The 27,971-nt window shown below is 39.3% G+C and overlaps 1 protein-coding gene across 1 annotated transcript; it reads right to left on the bottom strand.

Moving 5' to 3' along the window:
- Positions 1 to 909: 909 nt before the first annotated feature.
- npffr2a (neuropeptide FF receptor 2a) lies at positions 910 to 25,457 on the bottom strand. Its single transcript, XM_068720946.1, has 4 exons — positions 25,374 to 25,457; positions 23,673 to 24,010; positions 14,746 to 14,845; positions 910 to 10,869 (listed from the first exon to the last, which is right to left on the bottom strand). The coding sequence occupies exons 2-4, from the start codon at positions 24,001 to 24,003 to the stop codon at positions 10,017 to 10,019; spliced, it is 1,284 nt and encodes a 427-aa protein (XP_068577047.1). The 5' UTR covers positions 24,004 to 24,010; positions 25,374 to 25,457; the 3' UTR covers positions 910 to 10,016.
- Between the last annotated feature and the right edge of the window lie 2,514 nt (positions 25,458 to 27,971).

Raw genomic sequence — 27,971 nt, 5'->3', positions numbered from 1 at the left:
TTCCGTTGTCTGTGTGCACCAGCTGTATTTTGCATATGCATCAGCTGCCTCACTTTGCCTGAATCCTTGATACAACGAAGCCTCTTCTCTGAAGAAGCTGCACCAAACCACCACTTCCTCCTCTCCTTCTCTAAACGATCCATCTGGACACTTAACATACAGTATTTTAAACCATACTCTTATAAAGTATGCTGTGATCTGTGTCGACGTTTCCCATGTCCCATTGATAACCTGCAGTTGATGTCGTTGCCATGATCACACTTAATAAAACATTACTGCCTGTTTGTCCAACAGCAGTATAACTTAGCAACTACATTCTTATGACAGAGAATTACATGATAATACTAATTATAAGCATGTTTTGATTGTTTACCGATCAATTAAGCATATGTGTTTTTCTAAAACTTGCGGTATGGCCTCTGAATGTTCTTCACCAGTAAAAACTAAAGGAAAGTGCAAACAACTTAAAGATGTCTAATGTTAGAAAGTAATATTTTATACCAGCCACTCACAGTTTTTGTCTCTGTCTAATGTGATTTTTGATCTTTTGATGAGAAAGAAAAAAGAGAGCATAAGGCAAATGATACATATGCCTTAATAAATTCACTTATGCTAATGTAGTGACTTAGTGGTTTTAATTCTAAACACCGTGGGCAGCAGAGATCATGTCCTCTGAATCACAGTGCTCTCATAAGGCCCCAGGAGTTAAAGGAGCCACTTCATAGATTTCAGCCACTCCATCATGAAGGCTCTTTGCCGAGGAATAAGTCGTATTACTGTAAACTGCAATATGTTGCATAGTTTCTTTAGATTGTTTTTTTTTGTTTGCACTTACTCAACTATTGTGTGAGACATATTTCAACACTTTATTGTCAATGAGTTAAGACCAATATCTTTATTAATGACCATTTGGACATTTTGCACAGATGCACCCACTCACATTTTGGGCACATTGAAATATCTCTTGATACAAAGGCAATACAGAAATGAGACAATTTTGAAAAGCATAAACACAACCACAAATATAGTTTTGTCCATTGATTCAATACTCTTTACACGTTATCAAAACAATACAAAATAAGTAAATATACACTCAGTGACCAGAGAAATTGAATCCCTGTCCCTGCAAGAGGCCGTTCATTTATTTTCTGTTATGTAACATGTGAAGAGATTACTGGTCCAGAATGCAAAGGGGGGAAGCAGCCATTGGTAGATGAATGTGGGAGACATTGGGCCCTGGGTCCTTTACAGACCCTTCTGCTATAAATTACATTCCTCTACAACAAAACTGCATTGTAGAATTACTTTTCAAGGGGAAATGTTGTTTTTTTTTGTATTAGAATTGCATTTGCTTTTCACAAATCACAAATAAGTTTCAGATGAGGGAGGTTAGGGTGGTGGATGGTTCTTTACTTTATTTGTCTTAACGTGACCAATTAGTTTTGTTGCCTAATCACAACAAAGTAGTCTTGTCGCGTTTTGATTAAGTTGTCTTTAAATTTAGTCGTCATTTGAAGCCAAACCATGGAAGACAAAGCCTTCATGCCAGAGCTCAGTTTATCAGAACATTCCAGGTTCATCTGCTCATGGACATGATGTTTCCCTAAGGAATGAACTAAAACCTCTATTCCCTGTCTGGGGATCTTGCGTGGTTGGCCTTCAGAAAATGAATATAAAAAACAGGTAAAAATAGTATGATGGCATTGACGGGACAATTATCGTGGTAGTTTGACTACAATGGCAATTGTTGTTATAGGGGCAATCACAACAGTGGGGCCGTAAAATGTTGCCGCAGGGAAGATAGCGGGACGCTGCTCTGGAGACGGATAGCTGGATAGTTAGCTTGGTAACAAGCTTGTCCTTCTCCAGACCAATGGGTAGTGAGGCGGAGGGACCATTGGACCAAGCGCTGCTGCTGGCCATCAGCCCACTGTTGGGCTCATTTTCTGTAATAAGAGTAGCAACTAACTAACTAGCTACCTAGCTAGCATGATACTTAAATGCTACACAGCTTACAGATATCGACCTAAACGTAGTTGTTACTTATCTGGCGATATCAATGTGCTCTTCTGCAATGTGACAACAGTGTGTGCATCAACACTTCATAACACGACTACTCCACTGCTCATTTTAGTCGTTACTGCAAAACCTCACCTCAGTGAATGTGCAACTAGCCGCAAGTCTGTTCAGTCTATACGGAAGTTAGCTCGGTACACACAAACGGTACACATGAAGATAGCAGCCGCTCTGATTTGAATGGAAATGTCCCCTTCGCCTGTTTTTATTTCTTTAACACTGAGCATATGCACAAAGCCTAGTAGTGCATGTGATAAAAGAGACGATTCCTCTTTGAGTTCAAGTAACATTCAAGTAACAAGTGGTTCGAGGTGGTACTAAACAGGGGGTTGTTTTTCTGGTCACTGGGTGTCTGTAAAACACAGAAAGACAGAAGGCAAGCATCCAGCGGTGCAGGTAGACCGAGAAGAAGACAGAAAAGAACTCAACGAATGGAAAGATTGTGTCTGAAATCGCTCCCAATACAGGCTGTGTTGTGTGTTGGTTGGTAAGTTTATACATTAAGACAATATAGGCCATTATTCTGATCATGGCTCTGCTAAAAAACATCCATTGGTCTCAAATGTCCATGTTATACTGTGAGATAGTTTGAGTACACATTAATGGTATAAGAACTGTCACATCACTACTGTATAAAATGGTAAACATGTATATGGTGAACGATTTCAGACGCAGCCTTACTGTTACCCTTGTTCCACTGGAGATAAACGACACATCTTTTATCATAGTCAAAATAAAATAATCTTAAGAATTACCCTGTATTTTCTGAAAATGAATAATGAAACAGTATGAATTATTTGATGTTGCTGTTTCACAGATATTGAAAGAAAAAGAAAACTCTTACAAAGGATTAAAGTGCCATGCCAGGATGAATTCAACGCACAGATATTGATCTAGTCAGTCAAATTATTTGAGAGCGTAAGTTTAGTGGTTGCTACGTAGTCAAAATTATTTTTGAAGAATAATAATAAATAAATACATTTTATTAAACTAGTCTTCCAAAAGATAGCTTTTAGCTATTCCTAAAACTTAATTTCTGAATTGTATTAATTCTATTATATTAAGAATTAAAATGAATGAATTCTATTATATTAATTAATGGGTTGTCAAAGACGGTTTGACTTGAATGACTTACGTTTTATTTTATCTTGGTTTCATATAACCAGGGTGAATCGTTCACTGACATTTACATGAGCTTTGATGAGTTTTGACCTCATTCTGAATATAAACTTTAGCAGTTTTACATGTGCTGCTTGTTTAATTATACAATCAACATTCCAGTTTACTGAAATGTTAATCAGGAGGCGCCTGATTAACAGGCGTTGTTACTATATATGTTATTATTGATTAGTTGTGTCATAATACTGGGTCACAGTTTACTGGTCTAAATCAGTGTGCAAGATGTATTTATCTGCAGAAACCCAACCAAAACTTAACATTAAACCAATTTGAAACACTTAAAAAAAAAAGGATGACCCTTTTTCTTTGGTCCCTGGCCACGGCATAAGAGTGATACTCCACTCTGAGCTGCTCTGATATATGAACACAACAGACCTGGTGGAGGAAATGCCTCAGCTCTGTGTCACGTTGTTTTTCATCTCCAGCTTGTCTGTTGTTTTCCCATGAATCAGAACGTCTCATTGTTTATTGCTTACGTAATGGCCCCTCTACAATTCTACATGTTATGCTCAATGTTAGTTTTCGTGACGTACGAGTTTTGCGTGAGCAACCACTGTAAGGCCACGTTTAGATCAGATCTGCAGGGAAACTGCATCTCACTCCTTTGTGTGGACAAAGTTAAATCAGTCGCAGCAGTTGTGCAGTGTTTGGGCTTATTTACAGCCTTTAATCACATTAATCTGCCACTCCAACTGGACCTCCTGGGTCATATTTCATTGTCTCACTTGTATCTTAACAACACTAAGGCAGAACATATGTTGTCAAGCGGTACCGTTGCCATGTTCGTGAGATAAACCTAATCAGAAATGCAATAGGGGAATGCTTTTATTATTTGATTTCATATTCAGTTCATTGCCTCTATCGGGTAAATATAATGTAATGTATCTAAATGTTGTCACTGGCCAACTTTGTATTCCTCAATCTGTTAGAGATTTAGGGTAAAATCTGGTTGATATTTTTATTTAATTATGGGAGTTTGCTTTTTACCAGAGGCACAGCAGTTGAATCGTCTAGTAATTAAATTCTCAATCCCATTCAAATAAAGCAAATTACATCAGATTATGTGGAAATGAAATATGGCAGTGACCTTCACAAGCCTTTTTTCACACTTAGATCCTTGACTATGAACCTTGCAGTTATATTTGTTTTTGCAGACAATCAGAGGTAATATAAAACGTGATGAATAGCCCTTCACAATTAAATGGGACAACATTTACTTCCTTTCTTTCAATAAAAACAACCTTCAATCTTCCTTCCTGTTTAAACAGCAATCAGCCTTTGTGTCCCAACAAATACATCTTTAAAATTGCCATTAAACATTATTTAAGAACGTGTAGTTGCAGACACAAAAACCCCACATGCTAGTACACAAGATATACACATGCAGACTATACAGAGGTACCAATCTAGATCCCCAAAAAGGAAGTTCACAGTAATCAGTCCATACTAAAACAAAAACAAAAAATTGAAGCAGAGAGAGGTTTTTTTCACCACAGGCACCAAAACGTACAAATTCATTACATTCAATATTACTGGAGTGTCACATTTAACATCTCGTTTGTGCCGAATGACTCACAAGCAATGCTTTGAATGCCTTCAAGAGTCCAGAGGTGTTTTTGAATGATTGTGGACACACCTGACTTCTCTGGCAGGAATGAATGCAAATAGTTACTTAAAACAAACAGAAATGTTTTTACATCTTCTGACTCGATGTTTTGTTTTACTGTATCGTATGAAATGCTGAATTAGAAGCTGTGGGTAGAGCTGGGTGTTGAACCTCAATACTATATGAGGCCTTAAGTCTCAAAAAGTGTTATGTATTGAAAATTAATCTTGATCATTTTGTCAGATGATCTAAATCAGGAAACTTAAGACTATATTTCTGTATTGGCAAAGTTAATTGCATTAAGCAGTTCTGGCACGTATTGTTAAAAGAGGAGTTAAAGGGTTACAACATGTTGACATTTCCCCAAATATGATATTGTATAAAGTATTGGGGGGTTTGATCATTTTGTATTGATATCTAACATTACCCAGACATAGCTGTGGGACTAAAAGGGGAACAAACCAACATGATTTACTGGGTTTTTTTTCGCTGTCGCTCATTCCTTAATGAAGCTTATAAAAGAAGTTGGATTCCTGATCGGTGGTCCCACTTTGGATCCTGGTTCTGAGCTGGTAAAAGACACAGATTGCTCAAGCTAAACTGCTTAAAATGTCATGACGCTAATCCAAACTACATTCAGTGGATTCAGAAAGAATTCAGACTCAATTAAATGCCATCGCATCCCAGCCGTGACCTGTGGGCCTCGATGCTTTGTAGCGAACATCACAACATTCACAGATCCACTCCGCAATTTCATGGCATGATAGCACTGAGCCCAAGTGAGCAGCGGTATTCAATCGGAGTCAGAAAGGGGGCTCCTTGCGGCGCGTGTTCACACATCGAGAAGCCAAACCCGATGGGAGACATGAAGCGTTTTCACTGGGGAGGTCAAGGTCTCGCTGCTGAATGCAGTAACAAACAAAAAAAAGCGGCAGAATGACTTGTGATGAGCACAAAGAACAAGAGTGTGAGTACAGTATATAAAGACTAAAGGGCTGTTAGAAAACTCTTAGCAACCATGTCTGGTGCCACCTTGGAGGTCCCATGCAGTAATGTCGTGTTTCGTGATCCCTGTGGCGTTTTTTTTTTTTTTTTTCTTCTTTCAAAATGCACAAATATTTGTAAGCGTTGAGACTAACTTGGTCCGGCAAATTCATAACCCAACTCGTGAGACTCCGATGAGTCCCATGTGACGGCATTTGACCTCAGCAAGTGTCATGTCACACAGGAGCTAAGCTGTCTGAGTCCTGCAGCCCATCGGTGGGGAGAAAAAAAAGCCTCCGCCAGCGAACTCAAAGTCCCGTTGCGTTTTACTTGGCTGAGTCATCACGGCAGCATCTCGGTGTTGAACCACTCTCAGCTGCACAAACAGCTCAAATCTGCTGTTACGGCTTTACTTCTGACCTGTCACACCTCAAACAAGCAGACTAACGTCTCAGCCTTAAATTCACCTGTGAACGTATAGAAATGCTCGTATTTACTGGCAATTGACTTAAAATGAATTATTAAGAATACATTTAATTAGTTTCTGACTTTGTCTTCTCACATAATTTGTTTTTGGTGTTTGTAGTTAGAGAGACAGAAGGAGAAAAGCGAGGGGGCGAGCTCCTTCCTGTTCTCTGAGATCACCTACACTGTGTTTTAATGCAGCCAGATTCGCGATATAGTTGTTCTCATTTGCATATTTGTTTTCTCTTTCTCTTGTCAGATAATGGAAGGAGTATGAAATCTATAAATGGTCCATGTTGACCAGCAGTCATTACCAAGCTGCTGAGCTGCAGATAAAATCAGTATTCTTTCATCGCAAACAAACAGATGTACATGTTTATGACGGCAGCTGTGCTGTGAGATCGGCTTTGTTGACATTTAATGTAATCGACCACAGAGAAATGTGGAAGCAGCTTAAGATGATAATAATCAAGTACAGCCAAGAGGCTCCAGCTCATCTACATCAGCCTCAGCTTGTCCGCAAAATGTGGCTCATCAAGAACAGACGTTCTTCTGAAACGTTTCAAGTGGACATTGAAGTGAAGCATTCATACATATAATGTATGTATAATTTATGTGCAAGTTTTTGCAGCTGCAATAGTAGATATTAAATGCTCACGTTGTCAGTAGAATGTGCATCATTATCACACTATACTGTCAACACGTGAGGGATTTTCTATCTAATTTGGCACTGATTTAAGACTCTGGTACGCTGGTAATCTCACAATGAATTAGGAGAATCCAACAAAATGGAATTCAAATGTCTCCCACCACAATCGCTTCATCTGAATTTTTAATCCAGATGAAGTGAAGCTTCCTGGGACTCTTTCCTGCTCATGTAGCAAAATAAACATCATGTTTCTTCTACTCTGAACAGCTGATGTGTTTCCTCTAATTGAGTGTAAGTGTATTTATCAGAAACTGTTTTTAAAGGTTCTGATGAACAGGGCATTGTACAGATAAAAGAGCTCAGGACCTCCAATATGGCCGCCAGAGAGTACCATGTCACTTATAGCGTTTTAGTAACCTTCAGTCTTTTAAGAGTATGTCCGTTTTTCTTTTACAGTTTCTTACATCTCGGCTTTACAAATTTTCAAAATGGGCCCCTTTAAAAACAGACGCCACCAAACAAACACCTTTGAAACCAAAGTTGTTCGGTACACTACCCTGCACACAGATTCACAGTATCACTTGTAATCTAAGTTTAATTAAGACTCAGTAACGTACTTACAGCAGACGATACAGGTTTTCGGGCCCTATGCAGGCCCACTGTTTTTTTTCCCCCCATTTACTGTACAAGACTGTTCATAGAGATAAAAATAAAATAACAGCAAAACACTTCATCTGAGATTTACATGGCACATTCGTAACGGGCTCATGAGATATTCATGAATAAATAAATTCAGCATTATTATACCTTTCTATGTACATGTTTACAGAGCAGATTTCAGAATAAAAGCCTGGATGATTTGTGTAAGTAGATGGCTTGCATACAATCGTAATAAATCATGTTCTTCTCTGTCCTCTGGTTTTAATGTCCAATTTTAAAAACAATCAAATAAAACGGTGTCAATATGTGCGTCCGCTGCAGAATTGTCTCTTTCCATTTCTGTGTCAAGTGACAGCTTCATGATTAAAGGCTCGTTCGGGCGTTTCAAATAGGTCTGTCGTACTAATTGATGGCTGTTTTTTTTTTTAGACTAGAGACGCAATCGACAGAAAAATGGCCACAAAAGGGTGGATGAGATTGGCGCAGCCTTACAGGTTGTTGTAAGTCGACTCACAAATATAACTCTTGAATCTGCATATTCCTTCAGTTGACATAACAAAAATGACATTTTAAATTTACTGAAAAAATTTCAGAGAAAAGGCATTTTCTTTGTCAACGGAACCTGAGACATGTGGCCCGAATTTTCCGAATCACCAGCAACAGCAGCGCTACTGGCAGAGGGGCCACCGGTGGTCTCCAACACCATACCAAAGTATAATGAACTTCATAATCAGTATAATGAGCATTAGTTCACTGGCATGCTGTCAAAGCCACTATAGTTGGTGAGTGCTAATGAGAATTCTTTGTGAAAATCTAGCTGCCAGATGCTGTTTCATCCCACAATAAAGACAGGAAACCACAGGCACACTCCTCAGAAAGGCTCTTTCCGATGAACAGCGGGTTCATCGCCTCACATTTTAGTTTAGTTTGTATATAATTCATAAAATGGCTAAGTAAAATTCTACTATTCAATATTAATAATACAGAATAATAATAAAAGGAGCCTCAAAAAGGTGTACAATACTTTACTTCAATTTAATTAGTGTTGGGAAGGTTAGTTTTTTACGTATGATAGGTTACAGATTACTAGTTACAATTTAATAAGTAATGCAACTATTTCAATTACTTCATGAAAGGAATGTAACTTATAACAACTGATTACTTTTCTAACAAATGTTTTTAGCTGGGCAGCAGAGCTTGATGTTTCCTCAGGTTTGACATCGAGCATTTCGATGTTGAGCTTTTTCACCACTGTTAAGAAAATGATTCCACTATTGTTGAATATTCAGCCCTGAAATGAATTCTACATTTTTCTCAGTAACTGTGACGGATTACAATTACATTTATTTTGTAATTGAATCACCTAATGCGGCTACACGTAACCAGTTCCTCCATAGTTTAAGTTTAAGTTTAAAATGTATGTTTCAGAGGTAGGTGGGATTACTCGCGGTGGTTTGTTAGACGTGCTGTCGTCACAATAGTCCAACAAGGATTGGTTGCTCAAGTCCAGCATCCCTCTGTGGAGTTTTGTTCTCTGAACTATAATACCGCTGTCTAAAAAACACTGTGCTGTATGACCATGGTCACCGAAACCTAAAAGATATCTTCAACTTCTGTCGCTGTGTTGAAGTTTTTAAATGTGATGCCAGAGCCCTTTGACTTTGCAGCCTTGTTTTAAAGCTTGTTCAGCAGTTTCACAGGCCACAGAGGTTTTCCTATTCAAGGTCTATAAGTACTTTAATAGTATTGAATAATACACAAATGCAAAATCCATCTAATGCGCATATACAAGGACATTAAATTATATATTATTCATCTAAGTGCTTTGACTTTTGAAATGTGCTCTGCAGCCATCCTAGCACATACATGTTTGATGCATCTTTGTACATTTATACAGGTTATACAAGGTGTGTGATAGAGCAGGGCAGTAGCTTGTTATCACACGTCAACCCATCCCGATCGACAAGTGATGCACTTTCCAACGACATTGTATTCTCTTGGTTAGTATCTACAATTCCGACAGCACAACACTTTGAACACGGCACAACATGTGCAACACACAATGTGTGGCTTAAAGGTGATAAGGAAAGGTTCACGAGCAAAGTGAGTGAGTGGATTTCAACGTTTTGTTTCAGGAGCAAACACTGTGAGGTAGTTTGCTGGAGGACAGTGAAACAGAGTAAATGCTTTACATGTCCTTTTATCCAGTTTTGTCCTCGTTTTTTTTTTTTTTTTTTTTTTACAGTATTCAAATCGGACCAGCTACCCATAAACGTCCCACTCAGGTGATACATTACTTGAGCTCAGTGGAGGAATTACATTTGAATGATGAGGGGCGATTTTCTTGAAACGTGAACACCTTTGCTTATTACCCAGAAGAGCGTCTCTGCATGTCCCTCAAATAGACACCGCAGTCACACCCCCACTGCTGCCAGACGCCTTGTCCAGGTCCTCCATGACCAAGTCGTGCTCGGCGATGTGGTTGAGTCGCCTGGAAGGGTTCTTATCCAGGCTGTTGAGGGAAATGGGCTCCAGGGTCGTTTGTGCGTTGTTGGCGGGGAGCACGGAGTTCCCCTGCAGCCGGTGCGAGTAGGTTTTCCTCCGCTGTCCGTCCGCCGTGCACAGGCTGAACTTGAACACGGCTTGAAATCCTCTGCGGAAATTCTCGTTGAAGAAACCGTAGATGATGGGGTTGACGCTGCTGTTGAAGAAAGCTAGCCAGTGGGCAAAGGGGTAGATGTAAATGTTGATGATTCGGTACTGCTGCTCGGTCAGGCTGGCATAGTCGCTCAACATCATGAGGGTCCACAGAGGGAGCCAGGAAAGGATGAAAAGCAAGGCAACTATCAGGAGCATCTTGATCACCCTTTGCTTTTTCTTTGACACGCAGTGGCGGTTTTCGTGGCCCGGCTTCCCTCCCGTCGGAACCGTCGTTTTGTAAAGCGTAATGCCAATCCGGGCGTACATGATCACGATGAGCGAGAGGGGAGCAAGGTAGATATTCGCAAACAGGACGGTGGTGTAAACCTTCCTCATCTCCTGGTTCGGCCAGTTCTCCCTGCACCAATAAAACGGGCTCGTTTTGTTGTCGTAGCCCAGCAGCACCCGAATGGTTTGCTCCTTGGTCACTTGTAGCATCACGCCAGAGGGACACATGATGGATATGGCCAGAACCCAGATAATGACTATTATCAAGGAGGCCGTGGAGATGGTCAGCTTTTGCTTGAATGGGTAGACGATGCACCTGAATCTGCAAAAACAAATAGGATTGGATCAGGAAGATGCGCTTATTTAACCTGCTTTTAAAAATATTTTCCCCGCAGGAAATTTTGAGTGACAGCAAAGAACATTGACTTAAGATGGCAATATATGATTTTGAGTTACTGTAATTCATGAAGGGAAAACTCCAGGCTCTATTCACATATTAGAATAATAATAATTCTTTAGATCTAAATATTTAGTAATAAAAAAAAAAAATCAAACAAAAGCAGATACACAAAAGAAATAGATTTAGAGAATTACAAATCCTGTACGACTGACTGGATCTGTGTGGTAGAGTCAGTCAGTGTTTATTAAAGAACAGTGACCTCACTCTTTGTGCTTAATTCCCTTTTTCCTTTTGTACTGCAGATCAATTTCAGAACAACGAGGACATAATTAACCCGGCTCCCCGTCATTGTGAGTCACGCACCACACCAAGTAATCACAAACAAATGTCAGGTTACGTAACCCCTTGAAACTTAATAACAAATAATTGCAGAGTGTTTTGCATCCGTAAAGCCGTATCTATATCTGTGCCTCATGCTTTACAGCTGCATATCCTAATTTGTGCATCAATTCAGCATTTTCAGAGGAAATATATTGTGAATCTCGACCTAATTGTGTGGATTCTTTTGAGTCTGTTTCACCGTGCTGTTTCACACAAAATCCACAGATACAGGAAGCGCATCACTCGCTGAAAAAACGTGACTCGTAAAATAAATGCAGAGTGATTTGTATCTGTAAATCTGTGTATGTAATTTACAACTCGTATATCATATCATTTGTAAATTGAGACAAGCAGTTGTATTGTGAATGTTATTAAGCCATGCAAATGGGGACGGTTTAGTATGAATATGATGTATTTGTACTTGAGCTCTTGGATATACAGTACGAGTTGTAAATTAAAGGCATAGATACAAATATAGATTTATACACAAATCACACGTGCTTCCTGTATTTGCGGATTTCCTCTGAAACGGCACAGTTCTAGAGTCTCACAAACAAACCACACATGTAGGTGAGGAGATTCATAAATGTGTTCCCTTTGAAAAATGCTTAGTTGATGTACAAATGATAATATTCAAGTGTAAATTAGAGGCACAGATACTATAAGATTTACTGACACAAATACCTCTGCATTTATTTGTGCATTGTGTTTAATTGGTTACATGACATTTGTTTGTGAATACTGTTTGAATAACTCATTGATCACTTGAGATTTTCTCGTTCTGTGTAAATCTTCTATTGAACAGCACCGCTTTCGGAGCTTGGTGGTGGAGAAAATAAGATCAGTGAGATCAGTTTGAAAAGTTGTTTAAATTACCACAGAAGTCGACTGTACATTTGGATATTTACGACTCAGCTTATAGAGGTGTGCTCTGTGTATATTTCCATCTGTATGATCAGCAGCGTTTCTCTGCAGTCTGTGACAGTCGAGCCAGCAGCAGCGTGACAGAGTGTCAGGTGACCTCTCCTCCTCTATAAGCTGTGACAGCTGTTGTGGTGACTAATATGCTTTTTGGCTTTCCTTTTGAAGTCAGACCCGTCTTCCTTTATTTCTGTCACTTTGCAGAGCTGAAAACATGTATGACTGACCACGTCAGTGCCCCTCTGGCCAATCCTCTTCTTCTTTTCTTTCTTTTGTTTTATTCTTGGAAATGCTACGGCGGAAGCCCTCAATAAAGGCTCGGCCTTTCTTCTTCGCTATCTTTTCTCACCAGCCGTTGTCTGAGGCATCTTACCTATTGACTTATACTTCACCATATATGTATAGGTAAAGATGGAGTTGACGTCTGAAGACACTCTCCTCATGCAGAAACACAGGAAAATGTGTCTGCATCTATTTGGGGTTCAGTAATTTGGTAATCCAGTATTCTATCGATTATTCCATCGATTAAGTGAGTAATCAATAACAAATACTTTTGCTTAATTCAGGAGCAATAGCGAACATGCAAAAGAGAAAACGGAACAACTAATTGGTTTCCTTTTGAGAAAAATCAACATTCTGATTGCCTGAATTGCAATCAATTATATTATCTGTCAAAGCTAAACCCATTCAGGGTATTTAAGTTCCATTTTACATTCTGGGTTTTAAGGATCCAGACAAATATATTGTTTAACAAAAAAGAAGTCCAACCGACCTGAGGTCAATGTAAACTGTCAAAAGTCATCCTTCTAGCTTGTCATTGTCATCTAGGGCTTATTTGCATAAAAACACAACATTTTAATAAGGAAATAATTTGATTATAACTGGTATTAGCATTAGTAGTTATAATGATGTATTATTAGCTGCTTAGTGCTATTAAACAAGTCATAAATCCACTCTAATATATATTATATGTTGCTGTGAAAACCTCTCCTTCAAACAATTGTCTATATTCAAAAACAGATTTGAACAGATCATGATAGCGTTACAATTTAACAATTGATTGTACCAGAAGCCTGTTGTAGCTGTTCTAATAATATCTAATGTTCACCATTAGATATTGCCCCTGCTTAGTCTCTATGGCATTGTAAAAAAAAAAAACTGTAATTATTGGCAGAGCTGGAGGCTTTTACTGTGAAGTAGCTGCAGGGCTGTGATTTTCATAAGTTTAGACACAGAGGTAAAAAAAAAAAAATGTGGATTGACTCGAGCTCTCACTCAGAGAGACAATTGTGACAGTTTGAGAAGAGACACATGCAGAGACATCCAGAAGGATCGATCTCTGAATGGTGTTGATGTTGGAGCACAGATGTTGTTTTGCCTCTGTCATCCCAACATAGTATTTTGAATAATGGTACGACTGCAGTGAAGTCACATCAGAGTAGATGCAGTGTCTGGCTTCTCTGCGCATGAATACACTGGTCAACAGGGCAGACAGGAGTGCCCCTTATCCTTCATCTTTAGACGGCTGATAGACACGTAAGGTGACTTTGACTTTTTGGCCGTCAAACCGTTTCAAACTCTGTCATTCCCAGAGGCGCAAACACCCTCCGGTGATTTTGAATGTGGCAGAGTGACGTCACTGTGTCTGAGCACCGGGCCATGATGAAATCCCAGCCCTCTCATTTCTTCCAGCTTCCAGAGCCGTTATAACTCCTCTGGATGCGTAGTTCGTCTTTTCCCCAACGTGAGCCTCCTCTCGTGGTTTGTGACGAGATTAAGCAGGATTAAGAGCCAGCTGGTGTCATCGTCATGAACAGCAATTTGTGAACTCAGCCTGATCCTTCAGAAGAGGACAAGTGCCAGATAAAGACGAGGAAGCTGTACAATCCTTGATAAGTGATGGAAAATAATGTAAAAGGCCAAAGAACAGGTGACTTTAAAAACAGCAGAATGTTGATGCAGAGATGGAGTCTGTTGCAGATTAAAAACTAGAAAATTTTATATTTTAATAATTTTTTTTAGAAAAATCATAAAATGCTCTGTCCTTCTTTCTGACCTTCTGACCCGTTGCTGTCAGTACGCTTGGGAATTGTTCTCTTTGCTGACACAAAGTGAAGAAACCCATGCTTCGGGTAATTCGAGACCAAACCAAAAAGTAATGTGAGGAAGCATTTGAATTGTCCGTTTGCATTTGTTCAGACTTGATTTTCTTGAGAGTCTCTTTTTTTCTGGAGCATATCTTCCATTGGCTGAAGAAGGCTGTGAGATACAGATGAAAGCTCCGAGATAAAAACAGTGAGTAAACCTTGTGTTTAGAATATGCTGTCACACAAATGAAAGGGATCGATCAGCCTTTGCGGAGGTCGTTGTTCCTCGAGTGGTTTCTGCTTTGGTCTGTTGTCTTTTGCACCTCAAGCATTTTTGTTTTGAGGTGCAGCTCAAGTGTGAAAGGTAACTGTTATGTGTAGCAGTAGTAGTAAAACACAGCCACAGTACCTGTCAACAGCAATGGCAACCAGAGTGAAGACGGATGCTGACACGGAGATCCCTTGAACCATGCCGCTCATTTTGCAGACCAGGCTTCCGAAAGGCCATCCTGTTGACAGGAACGAAGCATTCAGCTGATTTACGGCAGTAACGACACGTTAGCACGGAACAGCAGTTTGTGTATGAATTCAGACAGAGTACATGGGAGCTGAAGGGGTGGCCATAATACCATATCTGTAAGTATAGGGGAAACAATCCAATTTAGTAGCACTTTATCAGGCTGCTGGTGGCTGGTAGCAGAGATGCTGACAGTGCATCTCATTGTGGCTGACTCAAAATAATCACAGACTGCAGGCTGTCGTCAGTCATCACCTCTGGCTTCGGTAACCCCGCACTCGTGCTTAGTTGTCATACACTTTCATGAGAAAGGTTAACTGGGGACGCAAAGCACCCCAGAGCTCATAGCAGTGGTCATTCATTGTGTGAGTGACGTAGAAAATAATCTAGAGAATCAAGATGTTGCAGCAATGGACAATTAAAGGGAGCGAGGTGTTCAAAGGATTTTATGAAGGCGATTGGTTGTGTTATGTGTTGTGTGGCTCTGAACGTTATCTCTCAAGATGCAAGATGTTGGCCTCAAACTCATTTTTTGGTGTTTGACTTCACTGACTGATTATTAGACCAGATTGAACATACAGTAAATAAGTACAGTGCACAGGTGTTTCCACTACATAGTTGAGGAAACGTTCACATAGGTATGTGTATGAATTAGAATTGCTTTGTGTTTGCACTACTTGTTGTTTCCAGTGCCCTGATTCTTCTCCTCCCTGTTTTTTGCACTCCCATCTCTACAAGACTTCCCAATCATTGCGCTGTTGGGTGGGATGATGCATGTCCTAGATAATAAGATGGTGAACGTAACAATTAAGTGAAATATAGGCTCCTTTGTTTTTCACTTTGACAGGTATTTACATTTCCCCTTTTTTTCCTTCTTCTTTTTTAAGGAACATGCCACACTTTGTTCCTTTAATGTACTTTGTTCCTTTTGACAGTGTCTTGGGTGTTTGTCAAAACTGAAACCTCCACTTTCAGCAGAGCCTGAATCCTTTGTAAAAATGTCTCTTTAGTGTAGGCAGAAAACACTAATTACCGCTGCCTACGGCTCTGATGGATCTGGAGCTGCCTACCAACTGCATGTCTTGTATCACAACCCACAGAGATAGTCCACTTCTGCTCTTTCTATTACACATATTAAACTCATGTTCTGATCCTTGGTTTTGAGTTTCTTATAACTATTCAGCTTGTATTTCAAACTTTTTTTGTTGATGTAAATCAAACGCATACTAATACAACTCACTGAGGGATCTATAGCGGGTGATTAAAACTGCCCAGAACATCATAGTTACCCATCTACCAAGCATCAGTGATATTGATGACAAGAGGTGCCTGTGAAGAGCTTAAGTTATTAAAAGACAACAGCCACCCCAACCACAACCTGTTCACCCTACAGAGGTATCAGCTGCTGTACCACCAGACTTCAGAGCAGCTTCTTTCTTCTGGCTTTGATCACAAACTCATAGTTTTGCTTTTTTCCGTGTGTGTGTGTGTGTGTGTGTGTGTGTGTGTGTGTGTATTTCTTATAGGGATACAACTGCATTTTGTTGCGCAACCCTGTGTTGCACAAGGACGATAAATACAACTTTAACCTTATTTGTTATCCAGAAGTTATGCAAGTGTGATAATGCACTCCCATTGTCCACATTAGCCTTAAAAGCAAATCGATTGTTGTTGTTGATGATATGTGGAACACTTTTGGGTGACATTGTCGTTTTTATCTCATGTGATGTTTCTTTCGCGTTGTTAACAAATAGGCCGGTAAGCATTAATGCAAGTGACAAAAGCCCCATTATGATCCATTAAAGCATTATGCGGCGTAAACATCTGAATGTTGCATTAGATGAAAGCTTTCTTTCAGAGACAATGGCAGATTGCTAGTTGTCCAGTTTTATCAAAGCCCTCGGAGGCCAAACAAGAGGTTGCAGCCCGTCAGTACAGTATGTCTGACGGGCTGCAACATAATGCTCTGAGTAAGTGATCTGTCGTCTTGGGTTTTCATCAACAACATAGTCCACAGACACACACAGGGGCAGAGGGACACACGTTTTCGCATCACTGATAAACTTGTCCGGAGGATATTTTACACCTTCTTTGGAAATGCTTGTTTGAAGGCACTGAACGGTCTGGAGAATGTATTTCGGACCAACACTGACTGGTGTGCAGTATTCGGCTGTACACTCAGACAGTTAATGACATTTGACAGGGCTGTCATCATGATGGCTGCAACAAGTAATCGATTAAGTGGAGTATAAAAACAGCTGGCAGCAGCGGATTCTGTCATCGATTAGTTGGATCTATGTTGTGATGCACGGCTAGCGCTGTGGCAGCGTCTGCTGAGGTTAGGGCAGCAAGCCAGCCGAGGCAGCGCCTTGTGTAGCTCGATGATTGAATTACAGGAAATGATGTCGCCGCCTTCAATAAATGGTGGAGGCAGAGATACTAACGATACAGCGGAGAAAAGGGCAAAGGCAGTATTACATTGGAACGGACAGAAATACCCTCCATCTGTTTTCTCTCCGTTTTGTGACGATCGACCTGTAGTTGTGCAATTGTCCGTCAAAAAGGACACAAGACTCAGCTAACGCTATTCAGCTGAAATAAGCTCAGAGAGTCACAGTACAATGTGACGTAATGGAGTTTTTTGGAATACTTCTTGGTATCAGTCAGAAACAGTCTAAAGTGAATCCTTTTATTTCTGCCTAAGTACTCAGATATTGTACTTACACTAAGTAAAAGTAGCATTTCTGGAGTGTGCACATACTCTGTTACAAGTAAAAGTATTATTTTCAAAAAGTATCAAAAGTAAAAGTAGTCATTATGCAGAATGGCTTATTTCAGAATAATACATATTATATGACTGGATTATAATTAATAATGCATTCATGTGTCTTTACATTAATGTTGCAGCTGGGGCTCATTTTAATTATTATTTTGCTCGGTAGCTTAATCTAGAAATATACATCATCATTTACTTATTGATTTATTTATTTTTTATTATTAATCTGACACTTCAAAGTAACTAGTAACGTAAGTTGTAAAATAAATGTAGTGGAGTAAAATGTACAACATTTTCCTCTGAGATGTTGTGGAATAGAAGTATTCAGTAACAGAAAATGAAAATATTCAAGTAAAGTACAAGTATCTCAAACGTGTACTGATCAAATATATGTATCTGTTATTCTCAGTGCATTGCTGCATCCCCCAACATCATTTTTTTTTGTCAGCAAAATAGATTTGATTTTTTTTAAATGCGAGTAATAATACTATTAAGCTTTTTTTTTTAAATGTGATTAATAATCAATCAAAGTAATAATATCCGGATTAATTGATAATCAAAACAGCCATTAATTGCAGCCCTAGTCATCACAAAGTCACCTGCTAGAAGTATTATGTGATGACATCTGCTTTTTGCTTTGCCTTTCTGCAAAGCTTGACTCGACTTGACCCTGGCAGGCACCCCTTTCTCTGTTACTACCACTCTGCTGAGATTTGAAAAGTGCAACTCTGACTGCTGTGCCTCCGGCAGTCTCTCCCCTCACTTTTTTTTTTTTATGTGCGAGGAAGGTCGTCCTTTCCTTCGCTGCTCGTTTTTTCCAAGTTTCAACATTACACTTGCTACACAGTTCATACTGGATGTCTCAAAATCACCTCATATGTTCTCAACAACTTAAACTGTAATTTAAGGTGGGAACAGAGAAACAGTGAAGCTCAAACATCCAAAAACAAATACATATTTTCAAAAGGAGGGCAGGCGTGCTTCTGGTTGACTGTGGGCTATTGTTGTCATGCTGTGCGTTACATGACTGTATTCCTTTTGAGACTTAAATTGAGCTGGATGTCAAAAAGATTGGAACAAACAAGCATTTGAAAGCTTCTTCGGTGAGACACTACAAGTGCCTATTATCTCTATTTCTTTCAGTGCACTTTTGCAAGAGGAAAAGTGTAGAGTAGCAAAGAAGGCAGAGCTGCAGGTTACAGAAAGTATTTTTTTTTTCTTTCTGTTTTTAATTTGCATTTAAAAAAAATTCTGTGAGGTACAACCTTAATTTTCAACAACTTGTGAACACAAACAATTCATTTGAAATGATTTCCGTTGGTGGCATCTGTTTTGTTGAACCTTGTGAAGAAGAGCTGGAGTAGAGGAACAAACCTCAGCACAATACTTTGCTATCAGCATGCAGTGTTCACAAAAGTATAGTTGTTCTCTACATCTCACATCAGATCAACCCTAATCAAATAAAAACGTATTTTCGATGTCTTCCTGAGGAAGCCTACAGAGCTGTTCCAAAATCCCACTGCTCCAGGAAACGGTTTGCACTTCTCTCCAGATCGATGCTTTTCTGATTGTTTCTACACTGACAAGCTCCGGCTCCAGTGGGAGCTTTAACAGACACACACCGTCTTTTGATGTGAGTCACGACGAACAGTTGCACAGACGATCCTTTGACATCACCAACAGAATCAAAAGTCCCTCCTGACCAACACAACAATTTTCTGGTGTGCTACCTCTGCTTTGTTTTGTTTTTTGCTACCAATAGCCGTTGAGCCATATCGGCCGATTCACATCATTTTTGTTATTTTGTTATGTTATAGCGGCTGGTAGACAAGGCTCCAGACTTTAAAAAAAAAAAAATGATACCACCATCCCGAAAAATAATTTCAACTGCCATAAAACTCAGTATAAACCTTCACAAATGTCTGTATTTCATCATTTTACTTTGTTGTAGTCATCTACATAGTCATACCTGCAAACGTGTCGCTTTTTCGGCGAAATTTGCCGTTTTTTAATCAAAATATGTCATCCATGTGAGTCGTGTAGATTCAAGTTTTTATTTATTTTTTGGATGTCTACACCGTCTTCATTTCCCTCCAACTCATGGCTAACGTCAAAACTTTGTCGACTGATAGCGTTCATCATTATCGAAACCTGTGTTTCGGTTCAGTTCACGCGGTCACTCGTTAACGTTAAACCGGAACACCGGCGGATCTGGTTACAGGTTGTTGTTTTTTAACTCAAAGTAGAATGAGGCAAATTTTGTGGTCATAATAACTTTTATGACCACGAAAAATGAGGCCCAGATACTAATAAGATGATGTAGTAAATTTTTCAGAATGAAAGAGTTTAATGAAGAGGAGGCTGTTTGTGTAGCACAGCTTGACGCAGGGCTGAGATGTGAGTGGAGCTGGGCCTGGCTAAAGGTGGAGGTCAAAGCAGATGTGAAGGGAGAGCAGTACAGCTTGTTTTACTGCCGTTCTTGTTTTTATTTCTTTCCTTTTCTTTTATCTGTGTTGTTATATGACTAAAACTTTTGAAAATGAAGCCCAATGTATTTTGTCCAAATAAAGGTTAATAATAATAATAATAATAATAATAATATTGATTGAAAAATTATAAAAAGCTTGGGTGCTTGTCACCTTTCTCACCTCTTATGAGTTTGCAGGTATGTAGAGTGGTTAACTGCATTAAAAACCACATGATTAAGATTGTATTTTTATTGAGAAATAAAATCTTGGCATTAGTAGTTTTAATAATGTGTTAGGTTAGTTAAACAGGTCATAATTCCCTCTCTAATATATATACAGTATATATTGTATACTGCTGTGAAAACATCTCTGTGTTTATTTAAGTTCATTGTCAAAAACAACATTTTAAAAGACACATTTAAACACATCATGATAATGTAATAACTTACCTTCGCCCAATATTTACTGAATAGAGCATAAACGTATCATAATTTAACTCAATGTACATTATCTGTTAGCTCTGGTGCTGCCAACTGCACTAGCTCCCTTTCTGACTATTTCAACACAGATGTGTTGTTCACATTTGCAACATTATCAGGGATCGGCAACAAGAGAGCATTATTCCCAATCTCCCGTTCACATGTTTTTAGTGAATATTGACCAATTGTGATTGGCAGTGAAGGAGGAGGGGGGGGGGGGGGGGGGGGGGGGGGGGGTAACAGTTTTGTTTCACCACTAACTCGTACTGTCATTTGTCTGGGGAGGAGAAAGAATCTTGAAAGCTAAAGACCAAAAATCAGTGACATTTACATTGTCCCTCATGGATAAGCCTAATGTTTCTCTATATATCCGTCCAGGTTAAGGAAATGTCAAATCTAAAAGGCAGATTACATGAAATGTATATGCACTCTCATGCTCCCCAGGGGATGAACATTTACATGTCAGATACTCAGTGAGTTCTCCTTCAATGTCAACTTTGCAGACAAAATAGCTCATTATCAAATAGGCTCAATGCGCAAAAATCTACTTGCCATATATAAATACTCCACAGGGGAATAATACATTTTGTTTTTAATGACCTCATGGCCTTCCCTCGAGCACCACCCGCAGGATTTGTTTTGCCCCATTACTGGCTCTAAAAACGATTACTTTATGGTTATGTGTTGACATCAGAAACATGAAAACACTGAATTTCTAAAAAGTTTACTATGTAAATGCAAGAAACATTTTTTACCAAACAATATACCCTAAATTTGTATGCATGAATGTATAATCAGGTATTGTAAATTAATTTCTTCTCATTCCTGATCTGATAAATCTTGAGAACAGAATTCAAAATCACAAAGAAACCATCTCTTTGAAGGTCTCTCGCAGGACACATTTTAAAGCATGCATTATTGATGTTACTATGCCTCCATGCCAGCATCGGCTGTGGCCGAAGGCATTATGATTTCGGGTTATATTTCCCTTTCTCGTGAAAGCAATATATCAAGAATGCCTGGAGGGAATTTCTTCAAATATGGCACAAATGTCCAGCTGGACTCGAGGATGTACTGATACGATTTTGTTGATCAAGGGTCACTGTGACCTCAAGTCCGTTCTCATGAACACGATATCTCAGGAAAGCCTCGAGGACATTTCTTCAATGTGGCACAAAAGCTTCACTTGGCTAAAGGTCACTGTGATAACTCAAGAATTCATATGCTAATTAAGACAATTTCCCACACGTGTCTTAACAGGATAAAATGATGATGTGACAGGGGACAGGCATCTATATAAACCGCAACCTAAATGGTTGGCAGACACTCATGATTCTTGTTTCTGCCACAGAGAACTTCATTTTGTGCTCAGTAGGGGGAGAGTTCAGCGCTCGCCCACTAATCTGTTTCTATGAACGGACGTGATGGAACTCTACTGTAGGTTTCACTGAAGCCGTTTTCACTCCACACCTCAGAAGACACCGGTTATTTGCAGGTGAAAACAAACTAAAATGGAGAGCGTGATCCTGTTTACACTGGAGCAGATGTTGTTCACTGGTGTCTTCTTGCGCTTTGCCAAAGAGACTTTTATAAAACTTTGCATAATTTGAAATGTGCTTATCTAATGCAAAGCTAATGAGCTGTCATTGTTGTTAACTTCTGGTAGCTGCAAGCTGGCCATGATATTTCAGGATTTAATTCTGAGTTATGTCATTTTAGCAGGGATTTAATCACGCCAAGCAATTTGTCAGCTGGATTTCCCCAAACTCAATGCCAGGGTCTGATATGTTCCTGATTCAGACACTAATGACTGGCTGCTCTTGTTAAGAGGCAATGTGTTGTTTTTTGTAGTATTTGCTATTTGATCATAGTACCCACTATAAAATAATCTCTGCAGCTAAATAAGGCAATTTAGTTGATCCACAGTCACCGTAATCAACGCTAATTCTTCTATTTAATTCACGTTAATGTGGATAACAAAAGAGACACGCTTGCAGGCTTTATTTTGTTGGTATTTTCAAGCCGACACTCTGGGTAAGATCCAAATCAAGCTCCTTTCAAAAAGTCTATTGTCCTCTGAAAAACCGGTGGTCTGTATTTTAGTCAGTTGAGAGGAAACTTGGATCCTCCTGAATTATTATGTCTTTTATTTTATTGTTTTAGAACTGAAAAGATGAAGTCATTTCAGCATCTGTAGACAGCCTGTAGTATATGAAGAATCCTAACTGCCAGCCACCGTCACTTGCCCCTGTGGGATTTGTATCATCAAGAGCAAACTGTCAAGTCCAATCGGCACAATGTGTAAAAAGCCCTGGTGTTATCCGTTCATGCAGGCAAGTCTGTCCGACTCCTCCACGACAAATCACTATTTCAACTCCCCTGAGCCTTCGTCACTTTTGATCACCTCAGGCTGTTAAGAAGACACAATCCTCGGGGGTCATGTTGCGTGGGATGGCCTCCAAGTATCTCTTGGTAGTCTGTAATGATGAAAGTCTCAACTGAAAAAAATAAGGCAGCCCTGCAGAGAATTAAATAACATCGGTGGTCAGGGATTAGGGAACAAGGTTAATCAAAGGATTGACGGGGCTAGCGGCCCTGTGAAGCTGTGATGCTTCATGACACACCAAAAAGCTGAACGCTGGTTGGAGGAAAGGTGGGTAAACATGAGGTTGGTTATTCTCCGTACAGTAGCCATTTTTAGGATATCTTAGACTCAGCTCACCAGGCGCAGCGCTACTTTGTCAATTTTGGCTTAAATTTATCAGTAAAAACTTGACTTTTTCACATTTACTTTGAACCTCACTGTTCTTAGACAAAGTTGCCTTTCAAGTCTAATATGCTAACATGTTCCAAATAGGAACACAACTCATTCTCACTCCCAATTTGTCAAAAATGTGGAAAATGTTGACCTGTTGATGACACTAGATTATACGGTGCATCCTCTGGAGACCATGAATGCCTCTTCCAAACTTCTCAGCCATCCATTGAAAAGTTGTTGATATATTTAAGTCTGGAAAGTGTTGGAAAATCCTTGTTTTGACACAACTTAAACACAACAACACCACAATGAATGTTTCAAATGACTGTGCTGCTCACCTGTAATTATGTTGTCAAGAAGTGTTGTGGGCATGCAGAAAATCCCGACCAGGAGGTCACTCACAGCAAGGTTTAGGATGAACAAATTGGTGACAGTCCGCATGTTTTTGCTCCTCAGCACAATGAAACACACCACTCCATTTCCCACCATGCACACGAGGAAGATCAGCATGTAGGACACGATGAAGATGGCTGCTGTGGACGGCTGATGCAGGTAAAATCCAACATAGGTGATGTTTCTCCTGGGTATGACGGGTTCCAGCGAGGAGGAGTTGTAAAATGTCCAGTTGTCAGACAGTTGAGTCAAGTTGTTCTCAAGTCCTTCGTTCATTTTAAACCTGGAAAGTGAAAGAAGACTTCATGGTGAATCAGTTTACTTTAAACAACATGCATTCATGTTGGGGGGGAAAAAAACATTTTGCAACCAAAAATACATTAAATAATGGAAACTATGCTCCATCGACAAAATGCTTAGTATGTGTTTTATGTATATTCAGGTGAAATTAATTACATGGAAAAAATGACTTATCAAAGAAGAGGAGAGAAAAGTATATTATAGTTGAACCTGCATTTAAATGGGGTTTTTTTGCCATTCAAGGCAATGAAAACAAGTGGAACAAATCAGACATTATAACCATGCAAGGTTGATTTTGGCAAACCTGTTAGCAAATAGTTGTAGATGTTTGAACACATCCAGCGGAGCAACATTAGTAATCATTTGGAATCATGTTTGTGTCCAACTGATGAATTTCTTTCAGCTCTACTTTGGCCTACGCCAACTGCTCTCTTTAGCTGTTACATTGTCCTCCATATTTACGTGGTAGTTCCCAACTTTGTCAATTTGCTGCTTGATGCTGGGCAGGTAGTGTACGGTGGCTTCATCAGAGCATTCTCACTGAAAAACAGCTGGTGGCTGCGACTGGATTGAGTGATTTAGAATGCAAGGATGAACTAAAATGGTAAAGTCGAGGGCAGGAAAACCAAAAAAAAATTTGCGAAAATAAGCTAAAATGCTCTGTAAAGCTGAGGAGAACGGCAGAGTTGGGAGATAACTTAACATGGATAAACCCTTTGACATGTTGTCATTGCCAATATTAGAATTAAAATAGCTAAAATATTCAGTAGTGCAGCTAATTCTAGTCCCAGTACATGTATGGCATAGTCCCATCGTGCCTATTTATATGAAGAGCGTGCATAATTCATCGTATCACCAGAGCTTATATGGAAATCAGACACGGCTTCACCTCCTCACACATTTCTTCACTGTAAACGCACCGTATGTCTCAGGACATTAACAGGTTAACGGCATATGTTAAGTGTTCAAGCGCCCTGTGAGGTCTCTGACAATTTGACATGTTCTTTAATTAATAACGTGTTCGGAAAAAGCCACTCGGTAGAGCAAATACAGGAGGACCTTTTCTACTAGATCAGGCTACAGTGGCTGCTTGACAAGCAGCGGGAGGGGGAGGGGGGTCATAACAGGCCTGAGGCTAGAAAGTTAAAAAAGTGACATTTCAGAGGACTGACTTCTCCTAAAAAGAGGCATGAAATGGGGTTCAACCTTTTGTACTTTAATGATGCTCAGAAAAGAGCAACGATTAAGATGAAGCATTGCTCTGTCTGCTCCAACATCAATTCAGTTCAGTGTATTTCAGATGTTACTGTGTTTCAAGATGGAGTGCTATTGGTGTGTCTACTTACCCTCTGCAGCCCTCAGCTACTTCTACTTAGCTTTGTGATTTTCTAAACTCCCCAAAATGGCTTTAAACAACCCTCAAAGGCTTCAGTTGCTTGCTGCATACGTGCAGGTGAAGAGAGAGCAGCAGCAATAAAAGAGTGAGCTGGAAGGAGAGAGAGAGAGAGAGAACAATGCCAAAGTCAACGACAGATCCTCAGACAAAGAGGAGGGCTGTGGTGCATTTAGTCTTTGGAGGAACCGGTGCTGCAGCCTCTCTTTAGAATGATTTCTTTCTGCTGATTGCTGAATGGCGATGCAAAGTGGTGAGATTTGAGGGACGTTCTTTTGGTTCTGATGGTTTGTCACCAGAAACCTGATGTTTACTGTGGAAACTTCAAATGGTTGAAACAATTATTTTCATCACCGATTAATCTGCCCTGAGGCGACAACTTCAAGTTCTTGTTTTCTCCAAAGATATTTAGTTTATTATCACATAAGATAAAACAACAAATCCTTCCAATTAAGAAGTTAGAAAAAGGTCATGTTTGACAACTTTACGAGAAAGAAATGACTAAAACAAATAGCAGAAAAGTCAAATAATTGATGGACATATGTTGATACATAGAATAACATTTTGGTAAATTGAATAATCTTTTAGGTCGTTTAGGCAAAAACATTATTTATTATCTTTTTAGATTTTGGGTTCCACAAAATGTCTTCTTTCAGACTAATGGAAAGAAAACATGAAAAGCACATTAAAGCATTTATTCTCCTACTTTGTCTATTTGCATCTGGAGATTTCTCTTAAATTCCCCAAGAGTTATCATTAAATAATGTTTAAATATTTTTTTTATTTACCTGTAGTGTCTTCAAAATGTATGTAATTAACAAAACATATCTTTAAAGGCTGTTTTCTCTGAATGAGGTTTTTTTTCTTCTCACAAATCTCCACTTCGGTAGCTCTTACATGCACCAAACTCTCCAGTTTCATTCCTATCATTTTCCTCATGCTATTGATAGTATTTTCTGATTTATGGAGTGATACTAAGAGACATCCAATATCCCCCCCTGTAAAAACTTTTGACTGTAATGTGTCAACAAAATGAAACAAGAATTTTGAACCTGGTTTTCTCCAATGTTAGATTCTGTTTTAGAAATGTATGTAAATTGCAACCATTCATGCACATATTTAATAAGATAATGACACAACATTTCAGAATACTTTTAATACAAAACATAATTGTCTTCATGGAAGTAACCAATTGGGGAAGTTTCATGGTGATATGTGCCTAATTTCACAATGTTACCGTGCGGTCTGGTAACTTTTGACATGTTTGACAATAATTGATCATTGGAAATATTACCACATTACATTATTCTGTTGCAGGCCAACTACTGACCCTCCTGTTCATAATGTTTCCTTCTCATTTCATATTCCTGTTTCCATGCTATGAATCACAGCCCAACTAAAGACATCCGTTATCCGTTTGTTTGGGTTTCTGTTCACTGGAAAGTTTTCTATGCACCGTCAAGCAGTCAAATTGTCCTATGTGTAGAAAAATCTAAGAAAACCTAAATTAAAGACTCATATTGAGTCTACAGTTCCTTTCAGTAATGTGACTACAACTAAGGTAGTATTAATGCATGTCATGCATATAGTGTCATCATATTCCACGGCCTCATGTCTCATCCACACTTGAAAACAACACACATCTTTCGGGATTTCAAGGCTCCACCGTCATGGAATCCTCCCTTCCCAGAAATGATGATGTTATGATATTATATAACATCTAGTTGAGCCAAGAACCGTGCAACATGACTTGCACATGTCTCACCATATTAGGTAAAGCCAAAAGGTGCACGCATACACAAATGCACATAGGCACACTCACGAGGAAGGTTATAAAAGAAAGGATGACCAGCGGACGACCAAAATAGACAAAAGGCCATTTTACGATGTTTTGTTTTTCAATATGTTTCACTGGAAAGTGACGCATTGAGAGGAATAAGAAAAGTGAACAGCAGCATTTGAAACCGAACTGCATGCTCTCTGTCCTTTAACAGCTGTTTCTAAAGTGCACAGGTGTTTTGAATTGGATTCAGTGAATGCTGAGAAATCAACAGCAAATAAGCAGCTGAGACAAACCTGTGAACTAAGAGGTGACATTTGCGTCATAAGTGTAGCTGTCGGGATTATGAATCCTGCTTATTATGTCTGATTATCACTGCGTGTGATATCATGATTGGATATTACTTATGTTAAAGGTGTGCAGTATGAAGATATTAGATCGTGAGTGATAAAAAATGTCTCCATGATCTGCCTTTACAGAAAGATTGTTGCTATCATGCAAAAGTGCGCATTCCATCAGTGGCATCTCTCAGGCTCCAGTGTTTCCCCTGCACACAGTGACGCAGTGAACGAGGATTATAGATATCGCCACCGAGACACAGATTGTGTAGATAACTTTGTCGGAATCTGTTACAAATAGTGAACGGTAGTGAACACTAACATGGTCACGGGTTCTGTGTTTTTAGCTGCGTTAGACCAGAGAATAACATCACAGATCGGTGATGTTGTTTTCCCCTCATTGTCCTCCGTCAAATTGGCTGGAAGTGATGTA

This window comes from Cebidichthys violaceus, unplaced genomic scaffold (genome assembly GCF_023349555.1).
Source record: "Cebidichthys violaceus isolate CVI_PGR_0920_01 unplaced genomic scaffold, fCebVio1.0.p SCAF_26, whole genome shotgun sequence".
In the NCBI taxonomy this organism is placed as follows: domain Eukaryota; kingdom Metazoa; phylum Chordata; class Actinopteri; order Perciformes; family Stichaeidae; genus Cebidichthys; species Cebidichthys violaceus.
Note: the sequence above shows the minus strand (reverse complement) of the source record. Positions and strands in the feature narration are given on the sequence as shown.